Here is a 19,361-nt window from a genome sequence, read left to right on the forward strand (position 1 = left end):
AAGAGTCACCATACAGATTTATGAGTGTCAGTTGGCATAGAAGATTCTTAAAATATGATATTCAACCACGGGGGTAAAAAGTTATGCCTGTAGTGGTGCAATATGTGGGTGAGACAGAACTTTTCAGAGAATCCTTGTACCAGGTTTTGTGAAGTCAGTCATGTACAATACCATACAAGCTAGAGAGAATGTTCTTTGATAATTGATCTCTGTGCAGGAGTATTTGATTTCTATGGATAATTACACAAAACAATAGTCCAACCTATCTCTAAAGACACAATACTCACAATCACATTGTGGTTACTGGCCAAGTAGCGTATTGGCCACTGTATCGAGAGTCCTGGAATAAATATTTCACAGTCAACTAACTTTATACCTCAGCAAATACATCTTAAGTAATAGATATTACTTTAAAGTCAGTACCTGCCAGTAAGCTGTTGTTGTTGTTGTTGTTGTTCCCCCCAGTGTTACGTTTACACGATCATGATTTCAGCAAAAAATAGTCTAATGACTTTAAAGAAATATATTATGACTGTGACCCCACATTATGAAAAAAATATTAACAGAAATTAGCCTGTTTTTGAAAAACTGAAATATGCCATAGACAATTGTGAAGTCACAGTAAATTGTGACACTTAACATTTTCTTCTAAACTGAAGTGATTTGAAAGCTACTTGAGACACAGGCAGTGGCATATTGTCAGCAGGAATGAAGAGCTATCTTGGAAGCTCATGTTATTAGTCCTGGGTCATATCTCCGTGTGTGTGTGTGTGTGTGTGTGTGTGTGTGTGTGTGTGTGTGTGTGAAGATACAATTTCTGTGAAGACAACTGCGTGCATTACTTAAGTGCTAGATCTAAACATATCAATACTGCCATCATACAAGTGAATGATGATCTGTCGTCTGAGTCCATATGGGTGCAAAACCTGGGACTTACACTAAATGTGAATTAAGTGCCAAGTAATTTCAGTACACCATCATAAAGCGAGAACTTCTGAATTCCACAAACAAGTGGCCCCTTTTCTTTCCTATGGTATCTCATTAACATATCAGAAAAAAGTATACAAACACCTCAAGGGACTGAAAATAGTGTCGCCTTGTGCCGGAAGACTTCTCCTTGCCTCTACGCGCTCCAGAATTTTCGAAACATATTTGCACTGGGTGTGAAAAATTAACATCTGCACTGACTGTTCATATGAATCACTACTGTTCTAGTGTAATCCAACAAAGGAGGAGAACTAATCTTGTATGCTCATGTGTTTTTCATCTGCTTATTTGGCCACTTCATTCTGCAGCTAGTATGGTTGTGGCATAAAAAGTTATGTGACCACCATGAACTGTGTCTCCTCCAATAGCTTGTTATTGTGCAAGCATTTCAGTACCTCACATTACAGATTAAGTAACTGTCATCTCACTATCATAAAAGAGCCTCACTTATCGATTAACCTAAATGCACTCATCCATAAAACAGAAACACTGATAAAAACCTTCTCTGTTGCTGCTGTCCACTGCCGGAATATGTTACTTGCATTCTGTGAGCAATACAGTATCCCGTTGCATGTAAGAAAAAGCCGAATCACTTGCTTTGTAAACTTACATACCTGGTCTATTCAGGGGCACTACGCATCAAGATGGTTGAAAGAAGTGGTGAGGGAGAGGCTAGATTCACACCAGTGTGTACAAATAATAAGCTATGGTAATACTGACAGGCCTTATAAAGCAGGCCCATTGGCCTCAGGTGTTACCAGCAGAAAAGAATGAGTGCAACCTGCCCATGTCCTCCAGAATTGTGCCAGCTAGACAACCCTGCATGTACTGGTGATCCTTATGTCATGCTATTGAGTGTGATAGCCAATACTAGATGTTTGATGCAGAGCAATGCCTCCTACCCTCCCCCCTAAGGGGTTAACGACGATGACGAAATTGATGTACAGATGGCTAGGAGGACACAAGGACATACCTCCCCCAGACATGCCATAGACACCTTGCAGTCCATCAACCGAATCCCCTATGAAGCAACGGCTGGCCGCACACCAGCTCCGAGCATCGCTGAAATTTCCAGTCATGCAGTAACCCATCACTTTGTCTCAAGACTCGTGGAAGCATGATGAGTTAATCAGCAGACAGGCTGCCTCCAGATCCTCATCACCAAAGAGTAGCCACAGTTTCACGAAAACTCGGAAGCCTACCATTGTCTCCTGTGTAAGACACTGATAGAATGGTGGCACAGATAAATGCCTTAATGCTCTAAGCTTGATTGTTTGTATCCTTGTAGCTACACTTCTGACATAGCACGACTGGGGAAGGATGAGTAGATTTGCTTTATAATTCCTCACCCTGTCAGCTTTTCCAGTGAGCACAGGTTGCTAGGCCCTGTTAAATTTGCAATATGAGAGTTTCTCAGTAACACACAAGTGCTCCAAGTTACAAAATGTTACTTCACCCTTGTTCACACTGTGTTGCAGCATTAACAGTTCTGTGCACCTTTTCTGTGACACGTGTCACAAACACCGTCTTGCCAGCATGTTTTGATGTAATGTCCACAATATTTGCCCAGTGGCTTACTTGAGTAGCACATTGGCTGAGCTGGACTGTACTGTCTGTAGCAGTGGCTGGAATGAGACTAAAAAACATTTACAATAAGTACACTAAACTTTTCTGGGATGCAGCACTTCTTGAGTTGCAACACAAAAAATAATCTATACAACCATTTCTTCCTATCAAACAAGTAAGCAATTGGTCCCATCTTCTTCCTGTTACATTCTCTTTCAGACTGTCAGCCTGTTGCAACCCCCCTCCCATTCATTACTCACATTTTATCACATTTACCCTATATCTCTCTCTCTCTCTCTCTCTCTCTCTCTCTCTCTCTCTCTCTCTCTCTCTCTCTCTCTCTCCTATCTCTTCTGTTACATCCATTGCTGCCATGGCTTGCAGTCTGTTTAGTTACCTGTACATAATTTGTAAGGTGGCTTTTATGTATGCAGTGTGCTAGAATATTGTAGGTACTAATGAAATGGGTGGTAAGAGGAAAACGAGACAAGCAGATAATCGTAACAAACATAGGTCTGGAAACCGATGGTTTCCCTGATGTTGCATATTATGACTGAGTACATGAACACCTTCTAACAGAGTACCTGAGGATCCAACCTGCAGACAAACATGGTACAGTAAGTGCTCCACATGACCGCCCTTCATGTGATGGAAGGCTTCAGCACATTTCTTCATCAAAGTCTATACATGTCCAAAGATTCCCCCGTGTGTTTTGAATGCATTGATAAGCATCAACAGTACATTGTCAGAGTATTGTGCCATTAACATGGCTGGAATACAGCAAAGCTTTTAAATAACCCACACAGTAAACTCCTCTGGATTCAGGATGGGGGATGTGGAGGCCGCAGTATTGGCTAGTTGTGCCCAATATGCTTGTTGTCGAAGATTTGTACACGTATTTCCCAACAGCCACATGAAAGTGACCTGTTGGACCATCGTGCATGTCCCATGTATGTATCCTTTCACCTTAAGGAATGTCAGCAGCTTAAATGTAGCCTTAGACATGTGTTGTGGAACAGAAATCCAGCTGCCACATGCAGGGTGAGAGGGGCCAGTTCTGAATGTGTTAACCGTATTTTTTCATTGCCATTTCGTAGCAAATGCACAAAATAAAATGAAAGCCATACGGAACATTGTAAGGCATACAACAGGAGTAAAACAGGGAGAATACCATAATATCAAACTGAACTAAAACCCTTCTGTAATATCTGATCCCCAGCAGGTAGCAAATAATTTTAACTCTTATTTCTCTGAGGCAGTTGAGATTCTGGTGAAGCAAAACTTTCAAAATGCTGTCACTGCAAGTCAGATTAAAACTATCCCTAGTAACAAGTCTCTCTTCCTATACCCAACAGATGAACAGGAAATGCTAAAAACAATAAGGGAACTAAAATCAAAATTTTCCTCTGCTACTGACAACACACCAGACCATATCATTAACAAATGTGCACACATAGTAGTTAAGCCCATGGTAGACATCTGCAATAGTTCACTTTCTCAGGGAATCTTCCCAGAAATGTTAAAAATAGCTAAAGTCAAGCCATGGTACAATAAGCGTGAAAAAACAGCTATAACAAAATATAGGCCAGTGTGTCTACTATCTGTTTTTTCCAAAATAATTGAAAAAATATTTTATAAAGGACTTGTAGATTTCATTGAAGAAAATAAACTTTTCTCAGCTAGACAGCATGGTTTCCAAAAATGTAAATCCACTGAGACAGCTATTATCGATTTCTTAAATGAAGCTTTAAATGCATTAGATAAAAAAGGACACATAGCAGCAATATTCCTAGATCTTTCAAAAGCATTTGACATCATTAACCATGGTCTATTGCTTAGAAAGCTAGAAAATGTTGGTGTCAGAGGCCCAGCCTATTAGTGGGTAAAGTCATATCTACAAAACAGACACCAAATAGTTGAAGTCTTGTACAAAGAAGGAAAACATTTAACTTCCTATCAATCAGAAAAACACTGTTAAATACGGTGTGCCATTGGGTTCCGTACTTGGACCAATCTTGTTCTTGCTGTTTGTAAATGACCTGGTACCATCCAGCCCTAACTATAAGCACATTAAATATGCGGATGATACAAATATACTTATCAAAGGAAAGACCCCAGAAAAGCTCCAAAATGAAGTAAAAAAGAGCACTACACATGTATCAGAATGGTTTGCAGTGAACAGCTTAATAATAAACACACATAAAATACACTATGCATCTACACACAGTGCAGAATAAACAGCCTTTAATTGCAACCATAGAACTGTTAGGCAAAAGACTTGAAATTGTAAATAGCAGCAGAATTTTGGGAGTTTGGATCCAAGATGACCGAAACACACAGAACACCTATGTAGTCAATTAAATACAATTTGTTATATTATAAAAATTCTTGCTGGATGCACATCAATGCAAGCCATAATAATGTGTACTATGCCCAAGAACAATCACTACTAAGATATGGTTTAATTTTCGGGGGAAATTCACCACCCAGCAAAAGCTGTTTTATTCCACAAAAAAGAATGATAAGAGTCATGGAAGGCTCAGCACCTCGATCTTCATGCAAACCCTCATTTAAAAAGCTTCATATTCTTCCATTACCATGCCTGTATATCCTAGAAACAATAATGTTTATAAGGAAAATCGTAGATGAAAATAGCAAGATTGCTCCAAAAAAAAACAAAATATCCATTCATACAACACAAGGAATAATCAAGATTTACATATGCAGTTTTCACATACAACTCTAAAACAAAAAGGACCCTTGCAAGCAGGAAAAGAACTGTATAAGAAACTACCTAAAGAAATTAAGGCAATAACTGGGATGCATAAATTCAAAACTGCAGTCTGTGACTACTTGCTACAGAATTGCTACTATAGTGTTAATGAAGTTTTATCTACAATGTAAATGTGTGAAAAATTTAAATAGTTTACACAATTAAGGCCAAAATAAGAAATGTGTACATGTAGATTTATCTCTGTATTATATGTGGTCTATTACATATATGTGTGTGTCTGTATAATCAAGGCCGAATGTATGAAATGTGTGTGTGTAAAATTTATTTGCGTATTTGTAAAATGTTATTCTCATATGTTAGAGTTATACTACTATATACTGAAAACCATACAACAGTTTTTTCTGTTAAACTTTATTGCAAATTATGTGACTTGTCCTATATCATTATGTGCCCCTGTACAGTGTATGATTCATAGGACCAATAAATAAATATAAATATACACTTGTGCTTACATGGTATCAAAGAAACTATTGGTTTCTGGACCTGTGCTTACTGTTGGGAATGCAGGGGGGACAGCATAATCGTCAGTCAGAACAATTCCCAACAATTGGTAATAAAATGACGTTTGTTAAATGTAAGTAAATACTCAACTTAAATGAAGCTTCTTCTTGTGAAATGTCCAGCACAATTAGTTTAAAATTACTACAAATCCTCTAAAACATTAAATTTGTTACTCTGTGCCTCCAAGCGATGCTTACGCAGAGTCCAGAGTTGGCCTACAATAATGAGGCATCGACCAGTCACTATCCACACACGTGATATCCAAGGGTTGGCAGCTGCGGCCCCTGGCAGACCTCTGTGTAGTTCATACTGCCGACCCATACAGCTGCTGCTCTAAGAGTGTTTCGAGCACAGTCTATCGATTGTGGTGCGGCATTCTCTGGAGTCAAGAGTACTGTCACCACATTTATTAGCATTATTTGCTTTCTCATTGTCCAAGCAGAGTTATTGGAGACATTTTTTCTGATAAGGTACAACCTACTGAGAAGAAATTTCATCCAACACTTGTCTGCAAAGTGTGTTCAATCAAACGAAATGTCATGCAAATTTATTGCATTCACAGTTACAAAGCTATGATTTTGAAAAATGTGTTAAGAAACAGCAGCCCAGCTACCCCATGCAGCAGGAGTATTGTAAAATTTGCATGACTGCACTTGTGCTTACATTGTATAGAGAAAAATATTAGTTTCCTGATTTATGTTTATTAGGATTCTTTGCTTGTTTCATTGTCCTCTACTTACCCATTTCATTTGTGCCTTTAGTAATCAAACACCCTGTATATATCTTCAAACAGGTTTGATGCAACCCTCCATGGCTTTTTCTCCTGTACCAGTCTCTTCATTTCAGAGTAACAGCATTTACACCCAATGTCCTCAGCTATTTGTAGGATATATTCAGACCTCTGTCCTACCCTCCACTGTTAGGAAGAACTAGACTCCGTTTAGGATGTAAGACCTCTTATAAGATGTGTGTGTCATGATGACTTCAATATAAAATATCTGCAGTAGAGGGCTGTATGGCTCTATTACTGTCAGGATAAATAAATTTACAAATGGAATAAAATTTTCACAGATCAGCTGCAGCACTGGATGGAGAGTGAGAAAGTCTGTGACCTGGTTTACGATGATTGTGCACTTGAGACAGAACTGGAGTCTCGAACCTGGAACTTCCTGTACACCCGCATACAGCTGCTCCTTTCTGCGTACCCGACAACACTGAAAGTAAGTACAAAGGGTAGTTACAATGTGCAAGGCAACATACAGCCAATGTACCTCACAAGGGAATTTCCCCATCGCAGCAACCCCCCCCCCCCCCTCCCCCTCAGATTTAGTTATAAGTTGGCGCAGTGGATAGGCCTTGAAAAACTGAACACAGATCAATCAAAAAAACAGGAAGAAGTTCTGTGGAACTATGAAAAAAATAAGCAAATTATACAAACTGAGTAGTCCATCTGCAAGATAGGTAACATCAAGGATGGTGTGAGCTCAGGAGCACTGTGGTCCTGTGGTTAGCATGAACAGCTGCAGAACGAGAGGTCCTCGGTTCAAGTCTTCTGTCAAGTGAAAAGTTTAATTTTTTATTTTCAGGCAATTATCAAAGGTCAGGCACTCACACATATCAACTTTGCTCTCCAAAAGTCCTGGACGTGTTAAGATTTGCTTGGACATATGCAGGATTTGACGGTCTACACGAAAAATAAGAAAACGTTAAAAACATATGGTTTGATAGAGCACAGGGAAAACTGTGCGACTGTGAAACTGTTGCATTCATTTGTTGCAGTTTATATGACAAACTCTTATGTTTTCTTTTTTGGGAGTGATTATCACATCCGAAAGAAAACCTAAATCGGGCAAGGTAGAAGAATCTTTTTACCCATTCGCCAAGTGTACAAGTTAGGTGGGTCGACAACATATTACTGTCATGTGACGCACATGCCGTCACCAGTGTCATATAGAATATATCAGATGTGTTTTCCTGTGGAGGAATCAGTTGACCTATGACCTTTGATCAGATGTTTTCAGTTCCAATTGGAGCGGCATGTCCTTTCGTCTACTAATTGCACCGTTTTGCTGTGCGGTTGCAAAACACAGACACTAAACTTATTACAGTGAACAGAGACGTCAATGAACAAACGGACAGATCATAACTTTTCGAAAATAAAGAAAGTAAACTTTTCACTCGACGGAAGACTTGAACCAAGGACCTTTAGTTCCACAGCTGCTCATGCTGACCACGGCACACCTGAGCTCACACCACCCATGATGCTGCCTATCTTGCACATGGACTACTCAGTTTGTATATTTTGCTTATTTTTTCATAGTTCCACACAACTTCTTCCTGTTTTCTCGATTGATCTGTGTTCAGTTTCTCAAGGCGTATCCACTGTGCCAACTTATAACTAAATCTGAGGGGTGTGCAATGGGGAGGTTCCCTTGTCAGAAGAAACACTGCTGCAGTCAGTGTCGATATACACTTCTGTGGCCAACTGTTTAAGGTAATATCAGTGTTTAAACTGTTGGAGAATAAAACTCGTAAGTGACTGATGAAATATCAAGTAGACTAACAAAGTTATCACACCAACATTGGTGCTGTGCTTAGTTACATGAGGAATATGTCTTGGAGTGACAGATTAGAATACTAATTAGTAAAATCAGTTTGCAAAAATGGAAAAAGAGATAACGTATGAAAGGTAAAGATGACATTTTAATTACCACCTTGAAAAAATAAACTTACATAATTAATTTTACATTCGTTTGCAGGAACTTGCTGCAGCCCTGGTACACATTGAAATCCATGTACCACAATACTCTAGCATGCTACTAGGAACTGAAAAAAAATTGCTCAGCTCATTCGCAAATTGAAGTGTTGTGTAGTAAATTTGTTTTAGCATTTGGTGAGGAACAACACTGCAACTGTCCATAGTGAGTTGGTGGAAGTGTGCAACAATTCATTATCATATGGAACACCAGTTAGTTAATGGAGATGCTTCCATGTGACCAGAATGCAGAAGAAAATGACAGATTGTCTCTCTGTGAAGAAACACCAGTCATAAGAGTAGTCGTGGCCATAGTGCTCAAAGAATAGTGTCTCACAATTGAGGTAATGGTGGAAAATCAGTTTTTAATCAATTTTCAACATCATGCACATGATTTTCAATACGACATTAGTCCCCATCTGCTCGGTTTAGAGAGGGCTCACACCCATTCAAAAGCCCACCGAACTGATGCAGCAGAAACGTTGCATCTGTGTCAGACCAATCCATCCAGGTGACTTGTATAGCCACCTAACTATGGATGAATGTTGGGTGGGTCACTATCAATCCGACAGTAAGGAGCAAAGCAATCATTGGAAACATATGAACTCACTACGACTAAAAAAGGCGAAGACCCAGTCATTGTCAGCCAGGCGGTGCTGTTTTTTGGGACTGCCACATTGTGGTGATAGCATATTATGCTCATAATGGGCAAATCATCACAGGAGTGTATTAGAGAAATATTCTGAGGAGGGTAAAGGGGCTATCATTGCGGTAAGTTGTCCAGCGGTGTGTATTTGTTCCACAGCAATGACCTAGCAGATATCGCACAGGACACAGTGGCTCATGTTGCTTCTTTAGGTTATTAAATTTTCTCCCTCCTCCTGTATCCTCCTGACACAGTACACAGTGGCCAATGACTATGTCCTCTTTACTTGGATGAAGAAACCATTGCACAGAAGGCATTGTGTAGGTATGAAGACAAACTCATTTTTGAGAGACAATATTCATAAACAGCCAAACTGCAGCCTCTTACAACAAGGTTTCTGCAAGTTGTCTATCATTAGAAATGTCACATTGAAGGGGGGATACGTAGAGAAGGCAAACACCCATCACCTTTCCTCACTGTCACTACTGACTTCCCCCCTCCCCCCAAAGAGATAATTAAAACTTTATGACTACCCCTTGCAGACAGTTACTTGCCATTAAGTGAGATCAGTGTTAGTTTACTGGCTGCATTATGTCTATTTGATATACAGTAACGACTTACCATTCCATACTGGTGAAGATGCAAAGTTAGTTCTTTTTGCTGATGATACTAGTATAGTAATAACATCCAAAAACCAAGAACTGAGTGATGTAATTGTAAATGATGTTTTTCACAAAATTATTAAGTGGTTTTCAGCAAACGGACTCTCTTTAAATTTTGATAAAACACAGTATATACAGTTCCGTACAGTAAATGGCACAACTCCAGTAATAAATATGGACTTTGAACAGAAGTCTGTAGCTAAGGTAGAATTTTCAAAATTTTTAGGTGTGTCCATTGATGAGAGGTTAAACTGGAAGCAACACATTGATGGTCTGCTGGAACGTCTGAGTTCAGCTACGTGTGCTATTAGGGTTATTGCAAATTTTGGTGATAAGAATCTCAGTAAATTAGCTTACTATGCCTACTTTCATTCACTGCTTTCGTATGGCATCGTATTCTGTGGTAATTCATCGTTGAGTAGAAAAGTATTCATTGCTCAAAAATGTGTAATCAGAATAATTGCTTGAGCCCACCCACGGTCATCCTGCAGACATCTATTTAAGGATCTAGGGATCCTCACAGTAACCTCACAGTATATATATTCACTTATGAAATTTGTTGTTAATAATCCAACCCAGTTCAAAAGTAATAGCAGTGTGCATAGCTATAACACCAGGAGAAAGGACGATCTTCACTATGCAGGGTTAAATCTGACTTTGGCACAGAAAGGGGTAAATTATGCTGCCACAAAAGTCTTTGGTCACCTACCAAACAGTATCAAATGCCTGACAGATAGTCAACCAACATTTAAAAATAAATTAAAAGAATTTCTAGATGACAACTCCTTCTACTCATTGGCTGAATTTTTAGATATAAATTAAGGGAGGGAAAAAAAACTAACTTTAACATTAGTGTCATGCAATATTTTGTGTAATGTAATATCGTGTACAGACATCTTTCATTAACCTGACACGTTCCTCATCATTACGAAGTGTCATATTCATGGTCTATGGAACAAGTATTAATCTAATCTAATCGAATCAGATGAGTAACTATCTTGTCCACTTTCCATGGTCCATAGTGACCGTCACCTGTGGTCATACAGACAAGGTGATTCACTCATAGGCAGAGCACCATTGTGAGATAGACCCCTGCTGAGAGCACAGACACAGAGTGGCCTCAGAGACTGACTGGATTTAAAGATAGTTTAAGAATTAAATGTATGCAAGTTCTCCTAACCACAGTGTTCCTGTCTCCTTTCTATAAGAATTCTCTCAGCCTGCACAGCTGTGGCAATTCTGCCAGGGGTGTAGGATCACCTCACTACACAGCTATGGACAGTCAACAGGCAACCTTCCACAGAAATCAGTCTTGGACAAAGAGCACACACGGCCATGAAGTTCGGATATCTGCGGAACCAGATAAGAATATTAGTGCCGTGGCTTATGGATGCACAAGTGGTACTTTGTGTTACTCATGTGACAGACTGAAGATGATTTGATTGGAATGTCAGAACTGGTTGTCTAATAAAATAATATCAAAGTAATGGCTGTTGGTACAGTGTTATTAAATTTTTAAAGCATAATGTGGAGGAAACTTCCTGGCACATTAAAACTGTACGCCGGACTGGGACTCAAACTCATATCAGCGCACACTCCGCTGCAGAGTGAAAATCTCATTCTGGATAATGTGGAGGAGTTGGTTTGCTGAGTATGGTGTCAGTCATTTCAGTATAGTCTCTGTTGGTCTGCCACATTGCAGTGTCTATCTCTAAGAGCGTCTGCTGACTCAGGTTTTCTGTGACACTGTCCTGTGACTCAAACAAACCTGTGATGACTGATGTCACCTTTCTCTGTTTGTGTTCAATATCCCCCGTTATAGCCCGCACCACCTAGCAAGGTGCTTCCACACATAGAGGCAGAGCAAAAAGGAAGCGTGGGGGGATGGGAACTGCGCATGCACAGCAGCAGAGAGCAGGTAAACAAAATCCACATTGCTCAACTGAGTTGCTATGGACAACAGTCAGGCTCATTTGTGTACAGTACATTGTATTACACGTTCAAATCTATGAGGGGAATAATAAATGTTAAAACCACTTTCGATCAATCGTCTTGAGAGAAATATTAATTCACTTCTTGATGATGTTGCATCCACTGCTCCACAGATTTACTCTGTGTGATGTCGGGAGGTGAGAACAGCTGCCACAGCTTTGTGAAGACATGAAGCACAATTTTTCTCAAAATGATACTTGCCTAACAATTAGGTCATTGAAACTGCTTGCAATGTTGTTGTTGTTGTTGTTGTTGTTGTTGTTGTTGTCTTCAGTCCTGAGACTGGTTTGATGCAACTCTCCATACTACTCTATCCTGTGCAAGCTTCTTCATCTCCCAGTACCTACTGCAACCTACATCCTTCTGAATCTGCTTAGTGTATTCATCTCTTGGTCTTCCTCTACGATTTTTACCCTCCACGCTGCCCTCCAATACTAAATTGGTGATCCCTCGATGCCTCACAACATGTCCTACTAACCGGTCCCTTCTTCTTGTCAAGTTTTGCCACAAACTCCTCCCCTATTCTATTCAGTACCTCCTCATTAGTTATGTGATCTACCCATTTAATCTTCAGCATTCTTCCGTAGCACCACATTTCGAAAGCTTCTATTTTCTTCTTGTCTAAGCTATTTATCGTCCACGTTTCACTTCTATACATGGCTACACTCCACACAAATACTTTCAGAAATGACTTCCTGACACTCAATCAATACTCAGTGTTAACAAATTTCTCTTCTTAAGAAACGTTTTCCTTGCCATTGCCAGTCTACATTTTATATCCTCTCTACTTCGACCATCATCAGTTATTTTGCTCCCCAAATACCAAATTACTACTTTAAGTGTCTCATTTCCTAATCTAATTCCCTCAGCATCATGCGACTTAATTCGAGTACTTTCCATTATCCTCGTTTTGCTTTTATTGATGTTTATCTTATACCCTCCTTTGAAGACACTGTCCATTCCGTTCAACTGCTCTTCTAAGTCCTTTGCTGTCTCTGACAGAATTACAATGTCATCGGCAAACCTCAAAGTTTTTATTTCTTCTCCATGGATTTTAATACCTACTCCGAACTTTTCTTTTGTTTCCTTTATTGCTTGCTCAATATACAGATTGAATAACATCGGGGATAGTGCCATCTGATTTCTGTACAAATTGTAAATAGCCTTTCGCTCTCTGTATTTTACCGCTGCCACCTTTAGAATTTGAAAGAGAGTATTCGAGTCAACATTGTCAACAGCTTTCTCTAAGTCTACACATGCTAGAAACGTAGGTTTGCCCTTCCTTAATCTTTCTTCTGAGATAAGTCATAGAGTCAGTATTACCTCACGTGTTCCAACATTTCTACGGAATCCAAACTGATCTTCCCCGAGGTCGGCTTCTATCACTTTTTCCATTCGTCTGTAAAGAATGCGCGTCAGCATTTTGCAGCTGTGACTTATTAAACTGATAGTTCGGTAATTTTCACATCTGTCAACACCTGCTTTCTTTGGGATTGGGATTATTATATTATTCTTGAAATCTGAGGGTATTTCGCCTGTCTCATATGTCTTGCTCACCAGATGGTAGAGTTTTGTCAGGACCGGCTCTCCCAAGGTTGTCAGTAGTTCTAATGGAATGTTGTCTACTCCCGGGGCCTTGTTTCGACTCTGGTCTTTCAGTGCTCTGTCAAACTCTTCACGCAATATCATATATCCCATTTCATCTTCATCTACCTCCTCTTCCATTTGCATAATATTGTCCTCAAGTACATCGCCCTTGTATGGGCCCTTTATATACTCCTTCCTCCTTTCTTCTTTCCCTTCTTTGCGTAGAACTGGGTTTCCATCAAAGCTCTTGATATTCAAGTGGCTCTCCTTTCTCCAAAGGTCTCTTTTAATTTTCCTGTAGGCAGTATCTATCCTACCCCTAGTGAGATAAGCCTCTACATCCTTACATTTGTCCTCTAGCCATCCCTGCTTAGCCATTTTGCACTTCCTGTCGATATCATTTTTGAGACGTTTGTATTCCATTTTGCCTGCTTCATTTACTGCAGTTTTATATTTTCTCCTTTCATCAATTAAATTCAATAATAATTGATTATTGCAATAATTTACATTTATTGTGATTTGAACTGCATTATAAGTAAAAATTTAATTCACAACAAAATTAACTTCAAGCACCAATCGAAATCATTATATTTGCTTGACAACTGCTTCTACTCAATACAATTTTTAAAAATGTGTAAGGTGTGTGTGTAGGGGGGGAGAGGGGGTTGAATGTGGATGACTATAGTTAAGTGTGAATGCTCCCTGTAAAAAAGAATTAGTGGTAGAAAAGACTAATGTAAAAGATGATCATAAAAATTGTCAGTAAGTTGTCACACTTTTCACTGTTAATGGACATTATGAGTGTAAACTAACAATTTTGATATTACAGTGAGGGAGACCACATTTATAATCAATTGCATGAGCAAACAATTAACAATCATCTGTGAGTAACTCCAGAGGATGCTTACCGATAACATCTAAAACCACCAGTATTTCAAATAACAGTTACTATCATTTTAGCACCTTATCCAGTTCGTGCCTTGAAAATGACAGAGGTTTACGTGTGGAAATATTGGACTTCTGATGAATATATTCAGCATGTTATTAAAGCATATAACATGATGGGAGAAGCTTAACTTCTCCTTGGGAAAAATTTTTGAATGTTATAGTGTGCATAACTAAAAGGATACAAAGTCCTAGTCAAAAAGGCTGGGAAGTTCTCATTATTATGTATGGAACTGATATGTTGACAAACACTTGTTTTAAACCATGTGGCTTCAAAATTAAGAAATATCATTACTTTGTCCAAAGTCTGTGTCATAATACCATCATCACTTCTATTTGAGTCTGTTTCTGAACAATCTGATTGTAAATTTATAATGATAGGTTCAAGGCTTATATCCGTCATCACTTCCCTGTCAGATTCTTCTTTCTGAAGCTTTTCAGCATGCTGCATGGACAGTGCTCACACTACAGGTGGAATGTTGTCTATTGCCTCATTGTCTGTTGTCTCATGCACAAGTGATTTCCTGTATGTTATCTTGAATGTGTTACTTTTTCCCTTACACATAGCCTTAAAACCTTTTGCTCAAATTAATTCTGTGGGACTACACTGACTGTAACACAGGGGTAAACTCATAACTATGTCACGTCATTCATATGCAAGGAAGTGAAGTTTGTACATTCTGTCACGTGACTTCTATAAATTAATGAGCTGCAGGAGATCGGCATGAGTGTGGTTTATACGGTGCTTAATATTTTTATTTTTAAACTTGGGAAAAATATCCACTTTTCTGGTGTGTGTACTTGGTGTTTTCTCTATAACAGTTGAATTATAATTGGCCATGACCTACTTCGGAGTAAGGTATGGCAAGAATTATGAATCACGTCACGAAAATAACAGTGTTCATTTCCGAATGGTAATCACTGCAGTTTTTCTTACATGTAAATACAACTTTATTCTCAGAAACAAAACCAGAAGAACAGTCAGCATGCAGAATAAATATCCGAGAACTTATTCCTGTGACAACTTTAAAACTGCCAATACTATCACTCATTTTGCCAGCAGATCTTCTTCGAATGATTCCAATTGATCCATGTTCCAAGGTAATACATTGCTGAACTACCTCCTTCTCTTGTATCATGAATCTTTGTGGGATATAGATCGTGCTGCACCTGTGTCACTTCTTTTAACTAAAAACACTCTTCTTAACGTATCTGGAACCAATGTCTTTTAAAATTCTTTACAAGGACAAAGCTGCATAACTGTAACACATTTTTGTGATGTTGGGCATTCGTCATTCACATGGAGCACTTTAAAACATCATTGTTAAAACCATCTATTTGAGTTAAGAGTTCCTTGCGATTTCGATGCTTTCCAGGTGATACAAAACCAACTGTTTCTACAGTTCATAGAGCTCTGACACTTTCGTTTACAATTCTTTGTACAGCTTTCTTGCTGACATCACATGGTTCTACAGTCCGTTCTTGTGTTTACAAATGTCAACAGTAAGGGACCTGCTCTGAAATTCACGTTTGAAAAAGTTACAAATATGGTAAATAATCTGCCTCGCCTGCTTGTGAAGTACTTCACATTGCTGTCACCTGACTTTTTTTCAAATTCACAGCTATACTGCTACAAGAAAGCAAAGGAAACACAAATATTGACAGTTGAATGAATAATTCAGTTGTTATCAAGTATGGCAACAGTGCAACAAGCAGGAGCGAAATTCTCGCTCTCTAGCTGTAACTCTCTGCTAGCCACTCAGAAAGAGAATGAATATTATTGGCTGCCAGTGGCTAGTAGAGAGGGATGCGCAGAATGGCTGAAAATTGGGCCACCTTCTTACATGATGTGAACTTCAGTCGTGTATGGCATGAGGCCCAAATGCTTCAGCAATAATTTAGATCGTGTCTGCTTTGTATACTGACTGTATAAAGTGGTTATATTGTAAGGATAGTGTTAGTTACTATGATGCTCAGCTGATCATCTTTTAAACAAATGTTGTTCAATAAGTAAGGCAGCACTTTTTTTTCTTAAAACAGTTTGGTTTGATGTGGGATTCCAGTACACCATATTATTCCCGACTCTTTAGGCTGCAGAACCCTATTTTGCAACCTAACCTCCATTCAATGTGGCAGCCTTATGGCACCTTACTGGGAAGGCCTGATGCTCTCATGGTACCACTCTACTGGTCAATGTTGGAGCCAATGTCTTGCTGCGTCAATAACCTCCCCATCATCTATGTACTACTTCCCACATACTGCATTCTTTGTTGGGTCAAACAGATGTAAATCAGAAGTTAGAAGATCCAGGTTGTAAGGTGGGTGAGGAAGAACAGTCTTTTGCGTACCCCAATTGGTGAATGAGTGTGGGCACTACCAACAGACACATCCAGTTGTACAACGAGGTATTTGATTGTGATCCATCAATCATCTCAAATGAAAATGTTCACACACTCCAACACTGCAAAAGTCACACCTGTGTGCAGCCAACTGGCACACGTGAAACTGGACAGCTTTATGTGACTTTCTTGCTGTGATGACAGATGCCTTGCCCAATGATTCACTGTGTTTTTGTTCACTGCACGGTCTCGGTAGACATTACCTATGAATATATATGATGATCTGGTTTGCTGCCAAAAGAAACTCGGTGACAGCTTTCTGCTTGAAAGCATCTCCATTACAGATGCCATTTTGAAGGCTATGTATAGTGCTGCCACTTATCAGAACTTCATAAAACTATAGGGGCTAAAACAGGAATATTCCACGATGTCCCACAATAAAGTCTGCATTTTTGTTGTGAAGCAAGTGCTGGCCAGCAGCACGAGGTAGACGGTTTAAAGTCAGTAAAAATATTTCTGTTACTGATAAAACAGATACATGTACAGTATTTAATAATCATTTTCTGAGCATTGCTAGTGAATTAAATAAAAATTTAGTTTCTACAGGGAATGTAACTTTCTTGGAAAATGCTTTTCCGAGATTGATGTCTGAAATTCTTCTCTGTGATACAGACAAGGGGAAGATTGAATCAGTAATTTAATCACTAAAGACTAAGGACTCTCATGGATGCGAAGGTATGCCTAGCAATACATTAAAGTACTGTGCAGCACATGTTAGCCCTGTATCTAGCCATAATTTTTAATTTTTCCTTTGAGAATTGTCAGCTTACTGAATGATTAAATTACTCAGTAGTAAAGCTGCTTTATAAAAAGAGAAAAAAGGACAATGTAGACAATTTTGGAACTATTTCTATGCCATCAGTGTTTGCAAAAGTTATTGAAAAGGCTGTGTATGTAAGATTTGCTATCAAATGTACTGTTCAGCTTTAGAAGTCATTTAACAACTGAAAATGCTGTATTTTCTTTTCTCTGTGAGGTAGTGGATGGGTTACACAAAAGGTTTCAAGTGCTAGGCATATTTTTTGATTTAACTAAGGCATTTGATTGTGTTGATCACAAAATATTGCTCTGGAAGTTGGGCCTTTATGGAATATGGAGAGGAGGTCACAATTGGTTCACCTCTTACTTTAGCAACAGACAGCATAAGGTCATTATTCACAGTGTTGAGAAAGGCTGTGATGTGGGGTCTCAGTGGGGTACAGTCATGTGGGAAGTACCCCAGGAATCAGTGTTGGGGCCACTCCTGTTCCTTATTTATGTAATTGATATGCCCTCTAGTATTATAGGTAACTCTAAAATATTTCTGTTTGCTGATGACACTAGCTTGGTAATAGATGATGTTGTCTGCAACACTGACTCAGTTTCAAATTGTTCAGTTCATGGCATAAGTCCATGGCTTGTAGAAAATAAACTGACACTAAATCATAGTGAGACTCAGTTTTTGCAGTTTATAACACACAATACACTGCCAATCACTTCGTTTTGGCACATCGGGAACATTCCAAAACATCTGAGAACATTCAAGAAATTCAGAAGCTTCCTAAAACATTCCAAAATCGAGAACATAAATATTTTACATTTGCAAGCATGAGTTCACATTAAAAAATATTCATAGAGCTTGACAACATAGATAAATCTTGAACTTTTCTTTTAAAATACGTGTTAATGCAAAAGACACATAAGATGTCCTGGTGACCAACACAGTGCAGTAGCAACCATTTAAAACATTCATATCTTGAAAAACACAATAGCTACCACTACACGACCACTGTAGTATACAACAGGGGAACAAATGACACAATTTGTCACAAACATTTGTGTGAGAATCAACCTCTAACAACATAAATTAGAAAGCTGTACTGAATCATTGTATTCTCAATACTGCTATATTTAATTTAGTGAAAGAAAACTTTGCTTTGTTTTCACTGTATTTCATACATAATTAATTAATTATTAATTCATACTTATTCTGCCATTCTTATGAACTACGTATTTCATCTTGTTATTTGGTAAGTAGATAAATTCTTTGGGTTTCCTGTCTCTAGAGAAAGCTACATATAACTGACCACGAGAAAAGCATGATTATTTCAAATTAATACATCTTCATGTTCGTCCTTGTGCCTTATTTTTACTGGTACTACACACATCAAAAAACGTTTTGCATCACTGCGGTTCTGAGAATTCTGGAACTGCACAGAAAATTGGAATAGAGATCAACATAAACATCATTTCCGCCCTTTTTAATGCTCATGAAAACCACACATTGCATGTTGTACCACCATACAGCAAGACCTTCAGAGGTGGTGGTCCAGATTGCTGTACACACCGATCCTCTTGGCATTGATGCATGTCTGTATTCGTTGTGGCATTCTATCCACAAGTTCATCACGGCACTATTGGTCCAGATTGTACCACTCCTCAATGGCGATTCGGTGTAGATCCCTTAGAATGGTTGGTGGGTCACGTCGACCATTGACAGTCCGTTTCAGTCTATCCCAGGCATGTTCGATAGATTTCATGTTTGGAG

The 19,361-nt window shown here is 38.9% G+C and overlaps 1 protein-coding gene across 5 annotated transcripts in view; it reads left to right on the forward strand.

Moving 5' to 3' along the window:
- LOC126292242 (actin-histidine N-methyltransferase) overlaps positions 1–19,361 on the forward strand; it is a 518,712-nt gene that overhangs the window by 486,467 nt on the left and 12,884 nt on the right. For 4 of the 5 annotated variants that reach the window (XM_049986134.1, XM_049986135.1, XM_049986136.1 and 1 more), the window contains exon 10: positions 6,920–7,068. The exons of the other annotated variant lie outside the window; for it this stretch is intronic. In XM_049986134.1, coding sequence (XP_049842091.1) covers positions 6,920–7,068 — 149 coding nt within the window. The remainder of the gene's footprint in view (positions 1–6,919; positions 7,069–19,361) is intronic. 5 annotated transcript variants of the gene reach the window in all.

The sequence above is a fragment of the Schistocerca gregaria genome, chromosome 9 (genome assembly GCF_023897955.1).
Source record: "Schistocerca gregaria isolate iqSchGreg1 chromosome 9, iqSchGreg1.2, whole genome shotgun sequence".
Taxonomy (NCBI): Eukaryota; Metazoa; Arthropoda; class Insecta; order Orthoptera; family Acrididae; genus Schistocerca; species Schistocerca gregaria.